At 45.1% G+C, this 24,311-nt stretch overlaps 2 protein-coding genes across 11 annotated transcripts in view; one reads left to right on the top strand and one right to left on the bottom strand.

Moving 5' to 3' along the window:
- Positions 1–3,191, bottom strand: part of LOC119964903 (astrotactin-1-like) — a 3,158,558-nt gene extending 3,155,367 nt beyond the window's left edge. The window contains 1 exon segment of the mRNA XM_038795000.1: positions 2,627–3,191. Within this exon segment, the coding sequence (XP_038650928.1) occupies positions 2,627–2,900 (274 nt within the window). The 5' untranslated portion in view covers positions 2,901–3,191.
- Positions 1,915–24,311, top strand: part of LOC119964904 (BMP/retinoic acid-inducible neural-specific protein 3-like) — a 209,894-nt gene continuing 187,497 nt past the window's right edge. Inside the window, exons 1-2 of one of the 10 annotated variants that reach the window (XM_038795008.1) lie at positions 1,915–1,936; positions 9,613–9,895. In XM_038795008.1, coding sequence (XP_038650936.1) covers positions 9,663–9,895 — 233 coding nt within the window. In that variant the 5' untranslated portion in view covers positions 1,915–1,936; positions 9,613–9,662. The other 9 variants (XM_038795004.1, XM_038795002.1, XM_038795003.1 and 6 more) reach the window with 9 other exon arrangements.

The following is a 24,311-nucleotide window of genomic DNA, read 5'->3' as shown; positions in this document are numbered from 1 at the left end:
ACTACTGCCTCAGAGAGCCAGGGACCCAGGTTCAATTCTGGCCTTGGGTGACTGTCTGTGTGGAGTTTGCACTTTCTTTCTGTGCCTGCGTAGGTTTCTTTTGGGCACTCTGGTTCCCTCCCACAGTCCAAAGATTTGCAGGTTAGGTCAATTGACCATGATAAAATAAAATTCCCTTTGGTTAGGTAGGGGTGGGATTATGGAGATAGGACAGGAGAGTGGGCCTAGGTAGAGTGCTCTTTCAGAGGGTCAATACAGACTTGAAGGGATGAATGGCCATCTTCTGCACTGTAGGGAATCAGGAGCAAGCAGTTATTTTGTTGCATCGGACTGGCAGCACAGTAATGATTTCCTGGTTAGTGCAAATTGAGTGCCAAATTAATAGCACAGCAATGTGTGTGTGTAAATTAGTGAAAGCAAAGGTCGAGGAAGGAAAGTGTGAGTTCATAGTTCATTTTTAACAATTAATCTGTCAAGAACATAGCTGGTCTTGAGACATTGTGGCTAACTTGGAGTCTATGCGTTTCATTGTTAATATGGCCTACCAAATAAGGTCAGTGTGCAAGCATTTATTGCAGTGATCCAGTTAACAGTAATTGGTTGTAAAGTGATGGTCCGTAAAGTGTTGTTATTTGCCATCTCCAGTTCAGGAGGAATCAGGCTGAATGTTTCACTTCCCTGTTCTTTTCTTTAAAGCTTGCTTTTGGAGTCTGAGTGGTTTTCACCTTCAACAATCAGATTAAAGTCCATCCGAGACTAGGTTCATCTGTCTGCTGGTAATAAGGATCCTATGAGAAATAAATGTTTGCAACCTCCAACCAGTCATCAGTAGACAATGACCGATAGCAAAAACCAAACTACTCAGAATTTGGACTTGATTTGCAGTCCCACTTAGCGAGATCACATGATGATTGGTGTGGAAATTACAACACTGTAGGAATTTGCTGACTTTGTTATGAAGTATCGCACCCACCCTTCCCATTTCAGCAACTTCTCTCATCCTCCAAGAATTCTGAAATTTTAATAATAATCGTTATTATTGTCACAACCAGGCTTACATTAACACCGCAATGAAGTTACTGTGAAAATCCCCTAGTTGCTACATTCCGGCACCTGTTCGGGTACACAGAGAGAGAATTCAGAATGTTCAATTCACCTAACAGCATCCGGAGGAAACCCACGCAGACACGGGGAGAACGTGCAGACTCCGCACAGACAGTGACACAAGCGGGAATCGAACCTGGGACCCTGGCGCTGTGAAGCAACAATGCTAACCATTCTGGCCTAGCCTGTGCACTTCATTCATCCCTCCTTTATTGGCTGAGCCTCAAATTGCCCGACCTCCTCTTCATCTCCATCTCTCTCCCCCTCATTTCAAACGCTGCTTAAAATCGATTCCATTGACCAAATTTCTGGTCCCCAGTCCTTTGTGGTTATGTCTCAAGGTTCCTCTGATAAATGCCCCCTCGAAGTGTCTTAGGACGTTTTCGCATCTTCAGGACGCCATATAAATGCAAGTTGTTGTTGGGGCAGACTCGCTGAACCGTTGCAATTCACCTGGCTGTGCCATACTTGAGCTGGTGACTTCGTATTCAGACTGACAGCATTTCTACCTCCCAGCACCAGGATGGTACCCTGTCGATCATTTAAACGTATGTGCGGATAGGTGTGTGGTTCTGTGAGCGTGTTAGCGCTTTGTGATCATGTCCAAGTGCTTCCAGGCAAGTGCACACAGATGTATTATCAATTTACTTTTATATCAGTACAGGTGTGTTATCAATTTGTTTAGAGTGGATCGGTGAATGCCTTATTCATTTTGCAGGTACACCTGTATTGTATATATTCAGTGTTCGTGTTCTCCAATTCAGAGAGAAGGGGCCAAATAGGCGGGAAACCTTCTGATTATGACGAAACTAAAATACAGAACCCATTTCCAGTAAGTGGAATTAATGTCTTTCCATTTCACCTTGCCCTCTATATAGTTTATAAAACTCGCAGCTCGCGCTTTGGTTTATCTGCTTGCAATGTTGGGTGAATTGACTCGGAGAGCCCCGTTTGAAGTTACCTTTTGTGTGTGTGTGTGTGTGAATGAATCTGACTGAGACTCCACTTGTCAGTTCATGAAGCGAAAGACTGAGCAAGCGCCGTGTGCTCCTGGACTCTGAGCACTGCCCTCTTTCCTCCATGCCAGCGCTGTGTTCCAGACCGCCCCCACTAACACACACACTCCCCAGGCAAGATCCCAAAGTGAGCATCCCTGGCTTCCTCTGCCCTTCCCCACCCGCTCCACCGGCGCCAACCCCTTAATCCGCGTGAAAGCAGCAAATTGAACCCCCACTCCCCCGAGCCACACAACAACACGGAGCAAGAGAGAAGTAAATAAATAAATAAATACACAAATAACAGCAACACAATGGCCAGCTCGCCACACAGCTCTGCCAGATGGAACAGCATCCTTCCTGCTGCACAGGCACAGAGGCTGGCCTCTTCTCCTCACCCTCCCTCCCTCTCCATCATCACATCCACCCCTGAACAATTCACAGTCAAAGCAGAGACCAGGCCAAAAAAAAGCCCCCCCCCCCCCCCCCCCCCCCCCCCTCTTCTCCTCCCCTTTGCAAGCACTCACCCAGGACGAAGTAAGGCAGCTCGGTGTTCTCCAGGTCGTCTACCACCACCACCTCGCCGGGGAAATCATTCCTGACCGAGAAGAGGAGTTTGGGCTCGGCCGCCAGCGGGCTGTGGATGCTCAGGTCGTTCTCCCGGAGGAAAGGCAGCGCCGACACGCTCACCGTCTTCACTTTGCACTCTCCATCCTTGGGGTGCTCGCCATCCACCGCCTCCAAGCCCGTGCCCAGCATGGTGTAGAGAGCCCCCAGAATCAGCAAGGGCAACATCATCATTCCAGCACCCTAACCCACTCACCCCCCAGCTCACTGGAACAAACACCCCCCTTCCCCCCCAACCTCCTCCTCCTCCTCTCACCCCAACACAATAACAAAGGCTTCAGCTCGCGGTGCCACTGGCCCAGATTGCTCCGGCAATGTTCACTACACCCTGCCAACTTGGAGCAGGCGGAGGCTGCGAACGGGCAACTCCATGTAAATGCCGAGCGGCAGGGCAAGCACATTCACACACGGCCGGTGCATTGAGTGGGAAGCTGGGACCAGCTCTGGGAGGGAGGCAGTGGGGAAGGTGAGGGGGGGGGGGGGGGGGGGATTTGTCCCTCCTGCTATGTTTGGAGTGGCCCGCTAGGGGTGATCCGGGTAAATGCCCTCCTTCTTAATGCCAATCGGGGAGCGGTTTTTTTTGGGTGTCTATTTTGTGCGCAGTTGCTGGGGAAGAGGGAGGGAGGGAGGAGGGGGCAGCCCACGTGTGAAAGGCAGAGAGAGGCAGAGAGAGAGAGAGAGACTGCGAGCGGGCGGGCGGGCGAGGTAAAGCCACTGGGTGATCTGGACAGCAGCTCCTGGGTCTGGCTGGCCGTCCAGCTCTCACTCCAGCCGATGGACGGCCAACCCAGAGGCGCTGTTTCGCTGCTCCAGGGATGAGCATCTGTGTGATCGACCTCTACCCACAGCCTGTGTCCCCCCTCCGCTTCGACCCTGGTAAGTGGCGGCCCAATTTGCCTCTACACCACCCCTCAAAGCAGCTCCACTCCCCCCGGGCTCGCAGGCTGCCTGACCAGTGGGCTAACCCCGCTACGTCCCTCTGGCTGCAGTGCGGGACACAATTTTTAAACCTCTTGGCTTGAGTGTGTTCCTGGAAGCTTTTATTTTAAATCAACTCCTGTGACATGAAGTATCTCACTGGACCTCATCATTCCAAAGTGTCTGTGGGGAAGCGGCGAGGGGCGTTACATTCAGGTATTAATACTGAATATTCATTCTCCAAAATCAATGAGGTGAATTAACCAAAACTTCCTATTTAATATTCGATTGGGTGTTTAGTTCTAAGTGTATGGATGTTACACACTCGCACGTCTTACTGTTTGGATACTTTCATCTGAATAAATGACGGTAAGACATTTACAGTAATTGAACACTTTTAGTCGATCTCAGTGAAATGCAATTGATGGACTTTTATCCCAGGTGATTATTCTGCCGGTGTCTGTGTGTGTATGCTTGTGCCTCTGTGTCTGCGTGTGTCAGTGCCTGCGTCTGCATCTGCCTGTCTCTGTATGTTTGTGCCTGTGTTTGCATCTGTGTTTTATGTATGTATCAGTGCCTGCATGTCTCCGTGTGTGTCTGTATGTGTACCTGTGTGGGTATGTCTCTACGTGCATCTGTGTGTGTGTTTCTATGTGTATATGTGTGTGTGTGTATCTGTGTGTGTGTGTCTATATGTGTATCTGTGTGTGTATCTCTGTATGTGTGTGTGGCTCTATGAGTATCTGTGTGTGTATCTGTGTGTGTGTGTGTGTGTGTCTATGTGCATCTGTGTGTGTGTGTCTATGTATATCTGTGTGTGTGTGTGTCTGTGTGTATCTGTGTGCGTATCTGTATATATGTGTGTCTCTGTGTATCTGGGTGCATCTGTGTGTGCGTGTCTCTATGTGTATCTGTGTGTCTGCATATCTGTGTGTGTCTCTATGTGTATCTCTGCGTGTCTCTATGTGTATGTGTGTGTCTCTATGTGTATCTGTATGTGTATGTGTATGTGTGTGTATCTGTGTGTCTATGTGTATCTCTGTGGATGTGTATTTGTGTGTATGTGTGTGTGTACCTGTATGTGTGTATCTGTATGTGTGTGTCTCTAGGTGTATATGTGTGTATGTGTATCTGTGTGTGTGTCTGTGTATCTGTGTGTTTGTCTCTACGTGTATTAGTGTGTGTGTGCTTGTGTGCATATGTGTATCTGTGTATATCTGTGTGTGTGTCTGTATATGTGTGTGTGTGCCTGTGTATCTGTGTGTGTGTGTCTATGTGTAACTGTATATGTGTACCTGTGTGTGTATGTGTACGTGTGTGTGTATCTGTGTGTGTGTCTCTATGTGTATCTATGTGTATGTGTATCTGTGTGTGTGTCTCGATATGTATCTGTGTGTGTGTCTATGTGTACCTGTGTGTATGTGTATCTGTGTGTATGTGTATCTGTGTGTGTTTGTGTCTCTATATGTATCTGTGTGTGTCTCTATGTGTGTCTGTATGTGTGTAGTGTATGTGTGTGTGTCTCTGTATGTATGTGTGTTTGTGTGTGTCTATGTGTACCTGTGTGTCTGTGTCTGGACAAATGTCTGTGTATTTGTGTGTCTCTATGTGTGTACCTGTCTGTATGTGTATCTGTGTGTGTGTCTCTCTATGTGTATCTGTGTGACGGTTCACTCAACTCTCTCCCATGCTGCTGTTCCTCCCACTTTGCCGATTTATACAGCTATTGTTCAGTTATTAGGAACCAGACCCTATACCCACCCAGCCAGCCCGGCCTAATACCGTAATGCCCCAGTACACCGGCCGGTATCCCTCATCCCCAATCCCCACTCTTCCCGCCCCTCGGAATGAAAAGGAGAATCGATTGTATTCTGGTGCGCTGTGAACTTTCTGCCATTGGGCCGATTTCCCTGAAGAAGGATTGGACCCAGACGATGAGAGGGTTTGAATATGTCTCAAGTAAGGGAGTCTTGTTCCCTGCAGTCATTTCACTGGATGTTCCCTGTGTGTCGATGTGTTGGCTATGTGCTGGGTGGTACGAATAAAATTCAGGCGAGAGGGGTGGTCAGGTCCTCCCTTTCTATTCAATGTCCAGTGTCGAGTGTGCGATAGATACCTCCTTTACTAAACTGACTGGGATCGGGCGAAAGGGATAGCGATAGATAGATTGATAGATGGATGGATAGATAGATAAATAGATATATGGATGGACAGATAGATAGGTGGATGGGTGGATGGATGTATAGATAAATGCATAGATAGATAGATAGATAGATAGTGTGTGTGTGTGTGTGAGGGGTCTGGAAGGTTACTAAGTGGCAGGTAGAGGACAGGTTAGTGCGGCCACTGTGTTCCTATTCGGGTTGAGGCGGGCGGGCGGGTGGGGTGGTTGGGGCGTGGGTGTGTGGGTGGGTGCCAGTGGACTTGCCCAGAGAATTGAAGAGCAAAACGCGCGCAGGAGAACGGCTGAGGGTCAGTGTTTTTTTTGTTAGTTGCCGCGGATTCCGATCTGGCCTGAGGGGAGGGAGCCCGCGGCTGAGGTGAGCTGTCCGCCGCCGGCGTGGTGCTGAAAGGCAGATTTGCGCTGGAGGATCAGGAAGGTGGAAGTCTGGATCTGGTCAGCGGTTCCCCTCCCGGAGGGGCGGGGGTGGGAAGCGAGCCTGAATACTCGGTGCATGCCGTTAGAAAGGACGGCAGGGCAGATTCTTCAATGCTTAGATAGCCCATGTCCTAAACTCCTCAACTTTCCTCCGATAATAACTGGATAGGACTCAACCAATTCATGTGGCAGACTTTTGGAGCCAGTTGTGCCCGTGGCTGTCCTTAATTTTCTTTGCCAAATCTCACGGATCTCATTCAAGACATTCAGCTCTGCTGTGCCGATGCAGCCAGTTGGAATAAGGGAGGTGTTTAATTGCAAAACCCATTAACTGTTTGTACGGTCGGATAAAGCTGTTGATTCGGAATATTTGCAATGGAGGTGGTGTCTGAGAGGGGCATCATTGGATGCGAGATAGGAAGATCCGATAGGCGGTTGGTTTCTATATGAGACTCACCCCTATCCTCCCTCCCAACCCCCTCCCACTCTCCCCCCTCTGCGTTTATAAATGCTGAGCTCTGAGCTCCAGTAGGTTGAATCGCTCCGCTCTCTGATCGCACTAAAGACTTGCAGAGGCATTTGGAGAGGGCGCTTCCCCAATCTGGAAAGGGGCCACTGTGGATAGATTATCATCGACGGGGTGAACTTCCAGATGAGCATGTGACCGGTGGGGAGGGGGGGGGGGGGGGTGTTGGGAGAGGGATGGACTTACTTCTGCAATCTCTCTGGGAATCTGTTGCCTTGTCTCCAAAGGATTGCGTGCAGATGGTAGCCGCCACACTGGCACCTGGAGAGTGCAGGAGCGGCTCTCGCCCAAACCATCCGCCCCCAGCAGCCAGAGAGCCAGGGGAGTGAGTGCGGGTGCTGAAGGGAAGGAGCTGTGCACCCGACTGGCAATTCAGCCGTTCCCTCTGGCTGGGGGGATCGGGTCCTACCTTGGACAACACCTGCCCAGCGTCTCTCCAATCCCCCCCCCCCCCCACTCCCCTCTTTTTGTTAAATTTCTCACTACACCCAGATCCGCCCTCTGCCTTCTCTCCCCGCATGTAGCCCCTTGAAGACGCTGCTTTACAATGAGGTTTCCCCGCTCGCCTAGCCGGTTAGTGATGGGGATTTCCCTGGCCTTTCCCAGGGTACCAGGCCGGACCCCAAGAGCGACACATTGGCTCGCCTGCCTTGGAGGGAGTGTGTGTGCCAGGTTAGTGTTGGGCTTTGCGAGAGACGTGCTGCCTCCGGTTTTAACAGCACCGCTTCCAGGAATTGGGAACTCCAAGGTGTGGGGGGAAAGGGAGGGGGGGGGGCATTCAGCAACTTCCACACCCCCTTCCTCCCCATCCCTCCTCCCCCTCCCTCCAGACGCACGGAGAACTCCGAATGCTCTGACCAATTCTCTTAGCCCGGGTTGTCGCGCTGCCCCGGGTTAAAGAGTGAGATGTGTGAGTTGAAGGAATAGCAGCAGGGTTGTCACTGGATCAGAGGGAGCGCTTGCAGGCGAGCCGGGTCCTCTCGGCTTTCGGACTCTCTTGTGGGATATCAGCTCTCCACAGTTATCCGGAAGGGTGGCCAGTTGACCCCTTGCAAACCGCAGGCGCCTCTGTGTAGCCTCACTGAATACAACCTCCACCCGATGGGGACCTAGGCTGAGGGGTGACGGGGAGGGGAAGGAGCGAAGGGTGCAGTTCGCAAGAATGCAGAATGTTTCCACCGCCCCCCCCCCTCCCCCCTCCGAGAAAGCAGCCAACTCCACCCCTGGGAACTCTGCGAAAATTCTGTAAAACTAAATGTTGGTTGTTATGTAATGAGCGCAGCAAGAGCGATTCTGAACACGGCGCTGAGCCATGGTTTCCTGTCTGAATTCCTGTGCGTTTGTGCTTTCGACCTATCACTGCAGCGTTAGATGTGTGTCTGTGCTAAACAGTCTCTACCCACCTGTGTATGTCTGCTGCAGTTTGTGTGTCTTAGTGTCTGAGTCGCTGTAACTGTCATGTCAGTGTAGAAGACGTGTTTGTGTATACATGATTTATATATCAGTGTATGTGGGGGTGAGGGTGGCGGTGCTGCGCTTTCTGTGATTCCGTGACTACCAGCCATGTCTACCAAAGTATCCGTATCTACCTCTGTGCAGCCTCTTTCTCCGTGCATGACTTCCTGAGATTTTATCGACACGCAGCTTCTGTATGTGTGCGGCTCTAATTTGTGTTCACCTGGGTGGGTATATGTATGCACACAACGGCCTGTCCATCTGTATTTTGTATTTGAATATATCTGTGTGTCTGTATATCTGGATGTGTTTTGTGTTGGGTGCGTGATTAACTGTGGTGAGTACATTCTGTGTATGTGTTCTGGTTGTGTTTTGTGTTGAGTATATTCTGGATGTGTATTTGGCTGTGTTTTGTGTTGAATACATTCTGTGTTTGTTTTTTGGCTCTGGTTTGTGTTGAGTATATTCTGGTACGTGCTTGAATGCATTTTGAGTGTATTCAGAGTGTGTGTTTGACTTTGTTTTGAGCAGGGCGTGTGTTTGACTATATTTTGAATATATTCAGGGTGTGTGTTTGAATGCAATTTGTGTATATTTGGGGTGTGTGTTTGACTGTGTTTTGATTTGGGATGTGTGTTTGACTATGTTTTGTGTTGACTATATCATGGTGTGTGCCTGACTGTAATTTGTGTTGAATACATTCTGGGTGTGTGTTTGACTGTTTTGAGTATATCCTTCGTGTTTGACTGTTTTGTGTATATTCAGGATGTGTGTGTGCACGTGTTTGACTGTGTGTTGCGCTGAATAAATTCTGGTGTATGTTTGACCGTGTGCTGTGTGGAGTATATTTTGGGTGAGTTTGGCTGTGTTGTATTGAGGCTATTCTGTGTGTGTTTGACTGCATTTTGAGTATGTTCAGGGTGTGTATTTGGCTGTGTGTTGAGTATATTCTGGGTGTATTTGACTGTTTTTAAAGTATATTCTGGGTGTGCGATTGGCTCTGTTGCACTGAGTATATTCTGGGTGTGTTTGACTTTTGTGTATTCTGGTGTGTGTTTGACAGTGTTTTGAGTATATTCTGGGTGTGTGTTTGACCGTTGTTTGTACACTGGCTGAATTCAGCTGTGTGTTGTTCCATTGCCTGTGTGTACACACACCAGCTTGCCTGGCTGTGTTTAGGGTTGGTCCTGTAGCTCTTGGTGAACAGTTGCTGTCTCTATCTTCAGGCGGTGGTGATCAAGAAAGCGGTGGTTTGTGTGTTTTAGCGCTGCCTGTCGTGAACATGAAGCTCTTCCCCACCATCTGCTGCAAATGGATTTAATGATAAAATTGAGACTGTCCTTATTCTTAATGCCTTTCTTTCCTTTTTTTTTACAAAAATGGAACAGGTCTTGAGAGAGTGCAAGGAGAATGAAGAGGAAGTGTCCCAGATGGAAGGATGAACTGGCGGCTTGTTGATCTCGTCTCTTTGCTGTTCCGATGGGACCGCCTGGCTCTGACTCTCCACTGCTGGGCTCTATTGGTACTTTCCTGCCATCAGCAACACCAACATGCCACCAGCCCTCTCGACTGGCTACTCTCCGACAAGGGGCCCTTCCACCGGGCTCGGGATTATTCCAATTTCCTGGATCGATATCGTCATGGATTTACTACCAGATATAAAATCTACAGGTAAGGGTGGATGGACACTGCTCGAAATGTTGCAATTGCAGTGCTTACCAGGTCAGGCAGCAGCTCTGGGGAGAGAGAGGGGTGAGGAAGAGCAAAATGCAGCAGGGGCGTTTCCAGTCGATGGCCAGAAGTTTCTGACTGTTTCAAATTGTTTTTTTTTTAATCTGCCCAAGTATCGCTTTAAGGGCACAGATCACGCCGACTATACATTCTTTAAAAACAAACACCTCACACCTCTATTCTATGATACAGGTTACTTAAAGCGGAGCGGGCATGCTCCCTTTCAGAGTCGGTGTATCAATGCGTTGGGTTACTCCGCTTCCAGTACTGTGGTCTGTGTGCTCACATCTCCCCCTGATGAGGGGATTGGGATCTGCAGCCCCTGCGCCACCAAAAGGCTTCTTGATTAATGACAAGCACACACCACTCTGCCTCAGGTCCAACTGTGCAGTCACAGGAAAAACAAAGGGGTAAATGATCTGTGTATTACAGATCTGCAGTCACTGAAAGTGTTACTAGGATGGTCATTATCTCTTGCAGTCGCAGGAATGAACCCAGTAGCAACATTGCAGTGGGAAAATATAATTGACAATGGCAAACATATACACACATATTAACTCAGTATTATTGCCCCTATTGCATCCCAGCATTTAATTGCAAATTATCTCCATATATCTGTGAAGGGAACCTCATAATTGCCAGTACTTTCATGCAACTATTTCACCATGGTGCTGCTGATGGCTCAAAGTAAATCTGAAACAGATTGGCTATGCTAGTAGAATTCATAGGGTTAGTAATTTAAGGAGTAATAAACACCTTGACCGGATTTGTGACAGTAATCTAGGTGCTGGTTTTAAATTGAGCTTCAATTTTCCAGTTTTCCGAATCTCAAACCCTCCATTAGATGCCAGCCTGTAACTGTCACATTACCCACCGTGCTACAGAGAAGCTAGCTGAACCTTTCAATTAGATTTCAGCCTGTAGTTCAATGCCAGGTATCCAGTACATTAAGCTTCACCCATCTTAGTGTCTTAATTATAGATTCCAACTGGAACCTTGCTCCTGGTGTCCGTTAGACTACTTTTTAACTACCAATCTCTTCTATTAGGTTATATTCCAATTGACTCCCAGATATCCTGGTGATCTGGACTCCAGTCAATCTTTTTTGTTGTTTGCAGTGAATAATATGTCTGTGACGGTGGATCTGTGTAATGCAGGATTTTAACTGATGCAAGCATAATTAATGCCTTAAAGCTAAATATTCTTAGCAGATTCTCCAAAACAATATTCTAAACAAATTATTTTTTATTTCCACAGACATTATTATTTCACCAGTTAAATGGCTAGTAGACAACAGAAATTGGGCTATAGGATTATTGGTGATTAAAATATGTAACTGACAGAGCTCTCATGGCATTGTCCATAGTAAATCAGATAACCTATCATTTACAATGACAGGAACATTAGACCATGTATCATCCTTACTAAACTACAGCTGTATTGAATTTGAGCGGTGCCACTTAATGCCATGATCTAATTGTTGTCACTCCTGAAGTGAATTGGTGGTTAAAGAATTTGGCAGGTGGGCAATTGCTTCTAATTTTCGGACTCCCGGTCAGGAGAAAACAAACAGTGTGAAATAGCTGACTTTTTAAAAATTTGTATTAGATTCCAAGTACGATGTTTCAAATGGGCAAGGTTCCTGACTTTCTAGGGATTATAGGGTAGAAATTTGCAGCAGACATGTAGCCTCACTGGACAGGAGGACAGTTTGCAAATAAGACAGTAATTCTGATTCTGCATCCCTTAACAATTTCTGGCCTAATATTCAATCCAAACTGCTTGATTAGATTCAACTCTATAATTTAATTAGGCCTCAAGTGTCCATTATCATTCTAACATGCATAACTATCTGAGCACCTCAATTAGATACTCGTCGACAATTCGCTTTCGGATAGCCGGTTATTTAATTTTATTTGTCCATTGATCAAAAAGTTTGCGGATTGGATCCATCCATCACACTTGAGGCATTTCACTTCAAATGTTGCAATTCAAAGTGTTATTTCCTGCTGGGTTTCTGCCTTTGATAACCTGCCCACTTCAAGGCCACAAGTTGGGGATTTATGATAGGCTCTGTATCCCAAACTACCTATGAGCAACTTCGCAACAGCTTCTGTTCAAACAGGACCTTTTATTGCCATAAATATAATAAAAATTCAATGGCACTTCACAGAGGCATAATTAAAGCAATTACACACACAGCCAAATAAGGGGATATAAAGAAGGGCAACTAAATGCTTGGTGAAACTAAGTAGGTCTTGAGGTAGGTCTTAAGGGAAAAGACAAGTGAAAATATGGTTCCAGACTGAGAGGCCTCGTCAGCTGAAGACATAGCCAATAATTTGGGGTAGAATGAGTGATATGCAGCGGGGTGGAAACAGAAAATGATGGAACTACTCAGCATTGCAGCAGCATTGATGGAGAAAGGAACAGCAGATAGCTAATTTAAATGTAAGTTCCATAAAAATCATCTGAACTGTTCCTACTTTACTCGTTCATTCACAGGCATCCATTTTGCTGTGTAAATGATTTCAACTTCTTAGTTGAGATATGTTTCTCGTAACCAGTTGATATTGAATGCGGAGTTTCTCATGGGCCAAATGTTGCTGTCTGCGGTGAAATGGTGACACTCGCTGCTGACATCAAAGAAAGCATTTTTAAAATTGGTTCTTGTAATTTGGACGCGCTGGCTGGGCCATCATTTGTTGCCCGTCCCATGCCGTTGAACTGAGTGGCTTGCTCGGTCATTTCAGCGGGGGGCAATTTGGAGTCAACCGCATCGCTGTGTGGGTGTAGAGTCAAATGTAGGCCAGACCATAAGGATGGTGAATTTCCTTCCCTGAAAGACATTAGTGAACCAGATAGGTTTTTATGGCAATTGGCAATGGTTTAATAGTCATCATTAGACTTTTAATTCCAGATTTTTATAGAATTCGAATTTCATAATTTGCCATGGTGGGATTCAAACACACGATCCCAGAGCATTACCCTGGATCTCGGGATTACTGGGTCAATAGCAATACCACAATGCCTCCCACTAATTACAAAGATATAATTATCAGTTCCTCATTTTTATGCATTAATCAATTTTGAAATATATTTCCAAAGTCTCAAAGGTATTATATTACAGAACGCTGGGCCATCAATGCGAATAGGTGCCCTTTTAACCTTTAAACAGGCTCTTAATCAACCGTCCATTTGGCATTTTTTGAAAGGCATCAATCGATTGATTTTGTTGGAAATCTATAAATTCCATATATCTGCTATTCTGTGAATCAAAAATATTTCTGGGCATATTTAATTTTTTTTGTTTTGATTATGCCTCTGTGAAGAACTTCATGTTTTACTATGCGCAGGAACTTTTAAAAATGCAAGTTGCTGTTGTTTTTCTACTTATGTGTTCTAGATGAAGGCCAAAATTAAAATTGGCCAACTAATTGGTACAACTGTTTCCCTGGGGCCCATTGATAATGTTGTGCCAGTGGAAATATTCAAATCATTTTCCACAGGTTTCTATAAAATATCAAGATTGTTTTCCTTCTTATGCTAGTGTTTTATTTCTTTCTAAATTGAAGGCTTTGACACTAATTTCTATTGTTGCTGTGTAGAGAAATATGGTTCTTTGGCACTGGATCTTCATTGACTGGATACCAGTTTTTAAAAATGTGGCTCTCCGTTGCAAAAATGGATTGTAAATTTGCCTTTTCTATTGGTTTAGTCTTTGTGTGGTACAGGTACAGCAAGTAATTAGGAAATCTAATAGAATTTTAGCATTTATTGTGAGGGGAAGTGATTACAAAAGTAGCGAGGTTATGCTTCAGTTGTGCAACGCATTAGTGAAGCCACATCTAGAACATTGTGTACAGTACTTGTCTCCTAATTTGAGCAAAGGTATAAATGCCTGAGAAGCAGTTCAGAGAAGGTTTACTCAACTAATACCAGGAATATGGAGGTTGGCTTGTGAGGAGAAGTTGGAGAGGTTAGGCTTGCATCCACTAGAGTTTAGAAAAGTAAAAGGTGATTTGATTGAAACCTTTAAGAATCTGAGTGGTATTGATAGGGTAAATGTGAAGAGGATGTTTCCACTTGTCAGAGAACCTGGCACTAGCAGCCACTGTGTGGTTGAAGTTACAATCTGATCTGCCATGATCTTATTGAATCGTGGAACAGGCTTGAGGGGCTGAGTGGCCTACTCCTACTCCTAATTTGTACATTCATATGTAAGTGTATCTTTATAACTTAGAACACTAAATCCAGTAATCATCCTTGTTGCTTGTCTTTAAATTTTTCACTGAAAAGTGTAAATTGTGTGAAAGTGTCCTTTTTTTCCCTTTTTTAAAATAAATTTAGAGTGCCCAATTATTTTTTTCCAATTCAGGGACAATTCAGTGTACCCAATCCACCTAACCTGCACATCTTTGGGTTGTGGGGGTGAAATCCACGCAGATACGGGGAAAATGTGCAACCTCCACGCAGACAGTGACCCAGGGCTGGGACCGAACCCGGGTCCTCAGCGCCATAGACAGCAGTGCTAACCACTGTGCCACTGTGCCGCCACAAAGTGTCCTTTTTTGAAGACAGGCTTCCTGCAATATTACCAATGTGACCTGTGAATTATTAATGTTGTAATGTAATGGGTCAGCACACTAATCATCTAATAGAGTGAAAGTCTCTTCTGGAAGTGATGAGGGAGCAGAGTAGGGACATTATTTTTGCAATGCTCTGTAAAGTGATGACAACATAATGGATCTCAATGGACTCTTTAGAAGCTTCAAACCTCTATGGTTCTTCTGGTTCCATATGAAATGGGTTTAAGTAACCTCAGTTTGGTTCCTTCGGGTATAATATAGTGGCTTTTGGCAACAAAAAAATAAAGGGCTAGTACAGAAAGGGGAAAAAACATAAAATGATTGCAGGACACATTTCTGAGGTTCAGGTTAAGAGGCCTCCTGTTACAATCTAAAACTGAAGACTGAGTTTGGAACATTTCACTTAATATTGTGTTGAAGCTTGGTAAAGTGTTCAGTGCAAACTCACAGTAAATATAATCTTAAATATGTTACCATCAAAGTGCCACCCCAACATCTTGTTACCCTTGCTAACCTTCTGAAAAATAAATGTATCAAAATACTTTACACCTCCATTTCCAAATAGATACCTGTCTTCTCTGTCAATGCATTATATGCGTTTGGCTTTTCTTTATGCTTAATCACAATTAAATCTATTTGCTATAGCATAGACTATCCCAATTTGCCGAGATGCTTGGATTGCTATCAACCGTCTCTACACACTGTGGATTATATTCTCCTTTGTTAATTCAGTTAACACCTCCATGAGCATTTAACAGATTTGAAAGGCATGGCTGATTCTTTTTCAGATTGTGCTGACTTCTCCTGTGGTCTTTGCCCTACTAGGTTAAGAATGGATGGCTCTTATTTCATAAACATTTCGATTTATCTGTGCTAGATTAACTGGTCATATTTTCTGGAAGTACGCTTCCATTCTTTTTGAATATCCTATTCATCTTTCCTCGGGTTCTCAAGATGAAAGTCTTTGGACACCTGAGGTTTTCTCTCAGTCACCTGTCTCTCAATGTCTTTAGAAACAACATTCTCCTACTTCCTTGGTATTTTATGCTTTGCTATCATCTTATTTTCACAGTAACTGCATTGCAGTGTTAACGTAAGCCTACTTGTGATAATAATAAAGGTTATTACTGGGCAGCAGGGTGGCACAGTGGTTAGCATTTCTGCCTCACGGCGCCGAGGTCCCAGGTTCAATCCTGGCTCTGGGTCATTCTCCCCGTGTTTGCGTGGGTTTTGCCCCCCACAACCCAGGTAGATGGATTGGCCATACTAAATTGCCCCTTAATTGGAAAAAATGAATTGGGTACACTAAATTTATATTTTAAAAATGATGATTATTATTATAGATTTCCATGCCAACCTGTCTCAATCACAGTTTGTCCGTGGTTTCCATTTATGAAGTGTATATTTGTCATATTTGAATCTTTCTATGTTCTTCCTGTAGAATTTTAACACTACTCATTCTACAAATAATTAATCTCACTACATAATTCTGCCTGCTTACTTACTTAAACATATGTGCTGAAACAGCATGCATGTCCCATCCTGTTGTCTTTTCTTTTTTTTTTGCTGCCAATTTGCTTTACACTTGCCTGAATACTTTTTAATCTCGTGGGAAGGTCTGGGCCTTTTAATTCGACCACTGGATCTTCAATCGTTTTATTTTACTTTTATCCACATGCACCATTCTTTTTCCACATTGTCTTGAAATCGTTTTTGTTCTATTTTTACTGTGCCTGCCAGCTATTCCTCCTTTGAGTTTTCTTTATTGTTCCAAAACTTGCCAACCGATAGGCTTAAGCCTTTTTTTTCTTATGTTAGCTTCATTGCAACTTGAAATCTACCAATTGAATAATCGCCTGAACTCAAGTGGTTCACTATTGTTGGAAATTATGGGCGCAATGCTCCCATCCTGGGACTAGGTCTCGTGGCGGGGTTAGAACTTGGAGTATTACCCGCTACGGAGGCCGATGGGGACATGCAGCAAATCTTCTGGCCCTTACCTCATTAATTATCCATCTAGAGGCGAAATTCTCCCATCGGGAGACTAAGTGCCGATGCCGGAGTAAAAACCGGAGTGTTTCACTCCAGCATCGGAGGCCGCTTCTCGCCCCCTATTCTCCCACCCCCACGTCAGTTGCGCCCGCCGGGCCTTGGCGCCGCGTCAAAGCGTCACCACGTACATTACGCGGCCGGCGGCGCGTACATGACGTCACCCGCACATGCGCAGGTTGCCGTCCTCCCCGTGGGCGCCCCGCAAGACATGGAGGAGTGATCTTGTGGGGCGGCAGAGGAAAACAGTGCGCCTTTTAGAGACGCCGACCCGCCAATCGGTGGGCACACGCAGCGTTCGCACGCTGTTCAGGCCGGGAGCGACCAGGTGTGGTTGGCAGCGGCGTGAACCCTTCGGATTGGGCAGGCCGCTCGGCCCATCTGGGCCGGAGAACCGCCGCTCGACCGTTAGAAACGGCGAGCGGCGATTCTCCGAGCGGCCTGTCGTGAAACGCGGCATGCTGTTTTGGGGGGGTGGGAGAATCGTGGGCGGGTGGCAGGGTGGCGTGGCAGGAATCGCCCGGCACTCCCACGATTCTCCCACCCGGCGTGGGGGTCGGAGAATTGCGCCCTAGGTGTTTTGTGTCATATTCCATGGTGGGAGAGGCCCGATGACACACAGTCTGCCATCGTATCCAGGTATCATCTTGAAAGGGCATCCAATATCACTCACCCACCACTGAAGAACAAAGGTGGACCCCATGAAAATGAAGATGATCTTTGGGTGCACTCTGAGGCTGGAAGATGGATCTCTTGAGAAAGAAGATGGATCTCCAGGAATATTCTGAGGATGGAAGATTGTCCCTCTACAGGACATCAAACAGGATGGTCCAACGTCCGATGCCCCCCCTCCCCCCACACTACAGTAATGTCCTGGGATCCAGGACTTATGGCTCCCTCCATTCTGCAGTCCGGAGGCAGCCCAGGCATTGTCTAGATGAGTCCCACATCTGCATGCAACGTTTGCCAAATTAGTTTTGCACCAGTGTATTTTCCTGCTAGTGTGGCAGAGAATTGGGTGCGGGTGGTTCTGCCTTCATTGGATTCCCAATGGTAGGATGCAATTGAGTTTCATGCAAGCCTTCAGAGTGTTCCTGATCCACCATAGCAGGCAGCAGCAGAAGACGCCATGGGAAATTCACACCGATGTGAAACCTATTTTTGGGCCTCCCACCAAATTCCTCTCCCCGCCAGCCATTGAACCCACCAATGGGAGCTTGAGAGAGTTTCTATGATTAGTTCAGTTTTCTCTCCGATGTTGTTCTTGTTGCCTGACGGAGCTAACTCTGGTGAGGTACAAGTCTGCAAAAATATTATCCAAAAGTTCACTCGATGTCTGAAAGATGAAAGTGATCGTCAGAAGACGACTAAACAGTGAGAGGCATCACAAATAAACCTAATGTTACCCACAATCTCTTTTTTATATAATTGAACTGAATGAAAAATTAGAATCCCTTTTTAAAATGCATCCCTGTCGACATTTGTTATTCAGTTCCTCAGAATCAGCTGCAACTATTCATTCAGTACCTCACCCTATCCATTCATTACCTCACAACCTTTTGCTCTACCGTATGCCATATGTGGTCAATGAGGTGCTCCCTCCTCCTTATCTTGCACAGTGGTTTCGCTCTTTATCAATGAGGCATTTTCATGGGTATTAAAAATAGTAACTGGGTGATTCTATATTCTGGATTCCAATAAAACAATACCAATTATATTAGCAGTAACAACACATTGAATGTTATACTCTGCACACCTTTCTCCCAACTGCACTCCCAAATTCTCTGTTGCACTTGCTCACCTAGTTATACTTTCCCCTTCAATTTGAATGAAACCTGGAATATGGAGGAAAAATAAATGTGAAAAATGTTTGCTGCTAAAAATACGGGGTCTATTTTTATACCTTATTACTGAGTCGACCAGTATGAAAATTTCATGTCTGCTAATTATGACCAGCAGTCTTCGGCCTACAGTTCAATGTCTTCCTTCAGGCTTTCTTTAGTTCAGTAATTCGATTATTATGTGATATTATTCAACACAATATAAGGAGGTGTTTCAGCAGTAGGGTCAGAGCACAATTGAGAGAGTTTAGGACTTCTGTATCCCAGTTGAAGGCTTAATAGACCTCTATATAAGCACAATAAGAAGTCTTACAACACCAGGTTAAAGTCCCTTCATCACCTGATGACGGAGCTACGCTCCGAAAGCTCATAATTCCAAATAAACCTGTTGGACTTTAACCTGATGTTGTAAGACTTCTTACTGTGCCCACCCCAGTTCAACACTGACATCTTCACATCATCATCTAGACAAGCAGAAAAATGTTTTTTATACAGGACTTTGAGTCATTTTCTTTTGAGATGGCTTGAACAATATCCATTCAGGGGCTTTATTAATTTAACATGTTGCAAGACTTAATATTATAGTTTCTGGAATGTATGGGATGAGTAGGATTTCATAGAATGTTTATGTGGCTATTCTGCAAAATCTCTGTGAAAATTCATTTATATAAAAGGGAATGTTTCTGGTAGGCTATCAGAGGAGTTCCACAGGATCTCAATAGGGAGTGTTCATGAACAGGCAGAATCTCTTATTGAATGTCCCGGAGGTTTAATATGATTCACATCTGGAAGATTGATACATTTTTAAAATGTTGGTTTTTGATAAACTAGATATCAAAGTTTGAGGTCACGTACCAACCGACTCAAGAACAGCTTCTTCCCTACTACCATCAGACTTTTGAATGGACCTACCTCGTATTAAGTTGATCTTTTCTCTATACCTTGCTACAACTGTAACATTATATTCTGCAGTCTCTCCTTCCTTCCCTATGTACGGTATGCATTGTTTGTACGGTATGCAAGAAACAATACTTTTCTCTGTATACTAATACATGTGACAATAATAAATCAAATCAAAAAATATTTTACAGTTGCCAATGTGATTATACTAATGTTTGTTCTGTTTGATCAAATTTCTCTGTTTTCAGAGGCGCTAGCTCAATCAAATTAAATGTGTCCACACCTTTGTTATGTGAACAGAAGAAGAAATTAGCTAGGTTTGTGTGAAGCATTCGTCTGCTAACATGGCCCATTGTACCTGTGTGCTTCTCAATAATGTCTCAGGGAAAGGAGTAAGTTTATTTGTCGAGAAGATTTAAAGGGGGATTTTTCCAGTCCCATGATGAAGTTTGGGCAGACGTTTTGGGTAGAAATTTAGATTCCTGTCAGAGGTGGACTGGAGGTGAGCGTGTCAGATTGCCAGCATGTTCCCGCTTCTATGGTATTTTTGTCCAAGGGACTTGGGGAGGGAGTGGGTCTGCAAACCAATTGGCTTGGGGGCTCTCACCAAGGACAAAACATGGTCTAGGAATCGGGAAGCGGCATTCTGGTGGCAGACCGGCACCCCCAACCCTGCACCCACCAAGGCTGGAGGGCCACAGAAAGGACCATCCAAACAATACAATGATAGCTTGGCAGCTGTGGCCACTTTTGTTTGAAAATTTCTTACCTTGTCCAGAAAGTCCCTCTGTTCTGGGGGCCAAGGTCAGGCTCACTGCTTCTCCCTCTCCATTTTTCTCTCTCACTTACATGCATTTGTAGCTCACAACTTGGATGGAGGGGTGGCCGACAAGTCATAGCTGGAGGGTCTCCTCTTAGCCCTCCAATCTCTGGATCCTGTCCACCATCTTGAATTGCATAAGGGCGTGCTTCCCTGGCCATTAATTTCCCATTCCTATAAAGATCAGGGGCGTCAATCCCACCCCCGCCGTGTCCCGAATTCTCCACCCCCCCCCCCCTCCCTGAGATTCGGCGGGGGCGGGAATTGCGCTGCCGAAGTCCCACTGCTGACGGGCCTTTCCCGCCGGCGTGGTTCAAACCACCTCTGGTACCGGCGGCATTGGCGGCGCGGGCGGGCTCCGGGGCGATCTGACCCCGGGGGGTGCCCCCACGGTGGCCTGGCCCGCGATCGGGGCCCACCGATCGGTAGGTGGGCCTGTGCTGTGGGGGCACTCTTTTTATTCCGCTCCCGCCATGGCCTTCACAATGGCGGGGGCGGAAGAGACCCCCTCCCCTGCAGCCGCTGATGCTCCGGCGCATGCGCGGACTTACGCCGGCCGGCAAAGTCCTTTCGGCCCCGGCTGGCGTGGCGCCAAAGGCCGTTTACGCCAGCCGGCGGAATGGAATCCACTCCGGCGCGGGCCTAGCCTCTAAAGGTGTGGAGAATTCCGCACCTTTGGGGCGGCCCGACGCCAGAGTGATTCACACCACTCCCACACGCCGGGTAGGGGAGAATCCTGGCCTGGATTTTTCTTTTCCTTTTGGCAACACTGCTGGGAAGCAGTTTTAACTCATCCCTAATTGGCATCAGGGCATCTAGAGCCAACAACATAATGTTGGATTGGAGTCACATGGAGCTTTCCTCTTTCTGAAAGACTTTAGTAAACTATTTGGACAGGAAGTAGTTGAGCATATACAAGTAGAGAATAGTTGGGATACTGGGTAGTGTGGATTTTCATGATTATTTTATGGTGAGAACTCAAGTGACCAAATTTGGTAAATTCCATTGCATTACTTTTGGCGTTTTGATTTGAACTCTTAACCTATGGGTGCTGGTCCAGTTCAACGAGGAACAAAAAAACCCTTCTATTTGTATAGACTGTAATGTGGATTCAATTCTTCTCAGTATAATGAAGTTCTGGTGTCCTTCAAAGAATTCCATACACGCATTTCTCATATAATTGACTAGGATTCCGATATTTTGTATTGTTACAGGATTTTTAATGCTCTTTGGAATCAAATATTTATAATGTAAAATATTTATAGCAATCCTTTCTATCTCTGCTGCCTCTTTTTTTGGCCTTCCATGATTTTTTATTCATGGAAAATTTGCACATGATCTCAGTTTGGTGGAGGGACATCATGGGCATTTAATGTTTCAGAAATTCTGCAAATGCTGTTCTTTCCTGTGTTACGTGCCTTTACTTAACTGAATTACATAGAATTCACAGCATAGAGATGGCCCATTCGACCCAGATTTTTTTCTCCAGAACGGATGTGCAGAGTCGGGGCATTTCCGCATTTCCGGAGTTTGGTAGCGGTGGGCTGAAATGGAAGTCAGGACAGGCAATCCCAGAATGAACGAGCTGGGTTCAAAGGTGGTCTAGGCACAAGGCCTGCCTCTGTTTTACGGCACTGTGTTTAAATGAAAAAAGATAAAATAAAACTAAAATAAACACCTCCAGTCCTCACCCCTGACCCCGCACACACACTTCGCCACATCCATGCTAACCTATGCCAGCCCATTTTCCCCATCCATCCACATGGCCCCTCATACCCTCTATGCCAACCTAGTGCCACCCTCCCACACTACCCCACCATCCCACACTACCCAGTATCCCAACTATTCTCTATTTGTATATGCTCAAATACAATTAATTGCCATCACCTGTTTCTCTTAATTGTAACAATGTATTTGACATTAACAAACCTCATCAATGTAATTAATAAGACATTAACAGCTGCATGTGCAATTTTCACATGCGTGAACACCTCCAGTCCTGCCCCCATGAAGGTGAAATGCGGGCTTTGGGGCTGGGACTTCGAAAATTCAGCCATTTGCAGGATTTTCACCACAATAAAAAGCCTCTCCATTGTGGCCAAAATCTAGGCCTAAATAGAATCATAGACTTTACACTGCAGAAAGAGGCTATTCAGCCCATCGAGTCTGCACCGGCCGTTGGAAAGAGCACCCCATTTAAGCCCACCCTTCCAATCTATTCTCGTAACCCAGTAACCCCACTTAAACTCTTCAGACACTAAGAACAATTTAGCATGGCCAATCCACCTAACCTGCACATCTTTGGACTGTGAGAGGAAACCGGAGCACCCGGAGAAAACCCACGCAGGCACGGGGAGAACGTGCAGACTCTGCACAGACAGTGACCCAAGCCGGGAATCGAACCTGGGACCCTGGAGCTGTGAAGCAACTGTGTTAACCCACTGTGTTACCATGCTGTCAATGTTCAGAATAAATGTTTTTGCTCTACATATACCTGCTCCGAGTCAACTTCAACCAACCCTATCATCACCCCTGCTTCCTTTTGTACATACACAACTTCTGTTTAAATGCGCAAATGCAATTTACCTCAACTACTTCCTGTCGTACCAAATTCCACATTTTGACTACTTTCTCGGTAAAGTTTCTCCTGAATTTCCTCTTGGAATTATTAGGGACTACCTTGCATTTATACTTATGACACCTACTGTTGGACTCGTAGAGAAGAGGAAACATCTTCTTTCTGTCTAATGTATCAAAGCCCTTCATAATTTTGAAGAAATGGGAACTCAAGGACCAGAGTAGGCTATTTAACCCCTCAATTCTGTTCTGCAATTCAATGAAATAATGTATGATCTGTGACCTAACTTAATCTATCCCTCTTTGTCCCATATCCCTCAACACCTATGGCTCACAAAAATCTAGCAATCTCAGTTGTACATGAACAATTGATCGAGCATAAATTGCCAGCTGAAGCAAGTTCCAAACTTCTACTGTTCTTTATGTGTCAAAATATTGTTGTTCCTAAATGTTATAGCTCTAATTGTTCAAATGCATCCTGTAATCCAAGGCTCATCAAGTAGAGTAAATTATTTCTCCCAATCTATCCTCTCTGTTCACCATATCTTGACAACCTTGAAAAAAATCAACTTAAATTTTCCTAATTCCAGGGAATACAATCCTGTTTTTTTATTTTAAATCACAATTTTGTAGACAATTTGGATCCTGGATTCTAGCACATTTACCTGCATTCCCTTCAAGTCCACTGAATTCCTCCTAATGTGTGATGCCCAGAACTGTCCCATTAATATCATTCATTATCCTCCTCTTTCCAAGAGAAAATAATCAGAACCTTTTCAGTTTTATATTTCCCTGATAGTTCTAACCATTCACTTCTTGCATCATCCTTGTGAATGATTTTTGTACCTTTTTCAGGTGTCTCTACATTCTTCTTGTAATAAAGAGAATAGAACCTTGCACAGTAACCTAAGTGTGATCTAACCAATGTTCTATGTAAGTTTAACATCTGTGCTTTTCTCTGCTTGATGTACTTCTGAGCATGTGATTTAGTTTGCGCTGCATTTAATATGGACATTTTGTCACAAGCATGGACATTTATAAATATGTGCCTTATAATTCAGTGAAATAAAATTTATAATGGGGGAGAAACATTCCAAAGTGCATTATATTGTAAGTGTAATATGATTTGGGAAAAATCACATTGAATTACAGACTGTGTGTAGTGTTGAGTAGACGTGAATTGTGACCCTGAAAGAAAATCCGAAGTGAATTTTGGATCGTTCTCCAAATTATAACTGGCTACGTTGGCAGATTTCAATATTGCATAAACTTATGGGCAAATAAATGGAGATCAAATATTAATATGGATTCAAACTGGCAGAAGTCCTGACTCCATTCCAAAATCTAATTAAATGAGAGAAGAACCAACTAGCAACTGGAAGATTTCCCCTGTGGAGAGCTTCTAAGTTTAGCTTCTTTTAAAATGAATTTGTTTAATATTCCTAAAGGATGTGGTGATGGAGTCCTGACAATTTCTCAGAACATAGGAACAGGACTAGGCCATTTAGTCCCTTGAGCCTATTCTGTTATTCAAGGAGATTGTAGCTGATCTGTGATCTAACTCCACAAACTGCCATTGC

Source organism: Scyliorhinus canicula, chromosome 4 (assembly GCF_902713615.1).
Source record: "Scyliorhinus canicula chromosome 4, sScyCan1.1, whole genome shotgun sequence".
In the NCBI taxonomy this organism is placed as follows: Eukaryota; Metazoa; Chordata; class Chondrichthyes; order Carcharhiniformes; family Scyliorhinidae; genus Scyliorhinus; species Scyliorhinus canicula.
The sequence above is the reverse complement of the archived record's forward strand: the minus strand, read 5'-3'. Positions and strand labels throughout refer to the sequence as shown.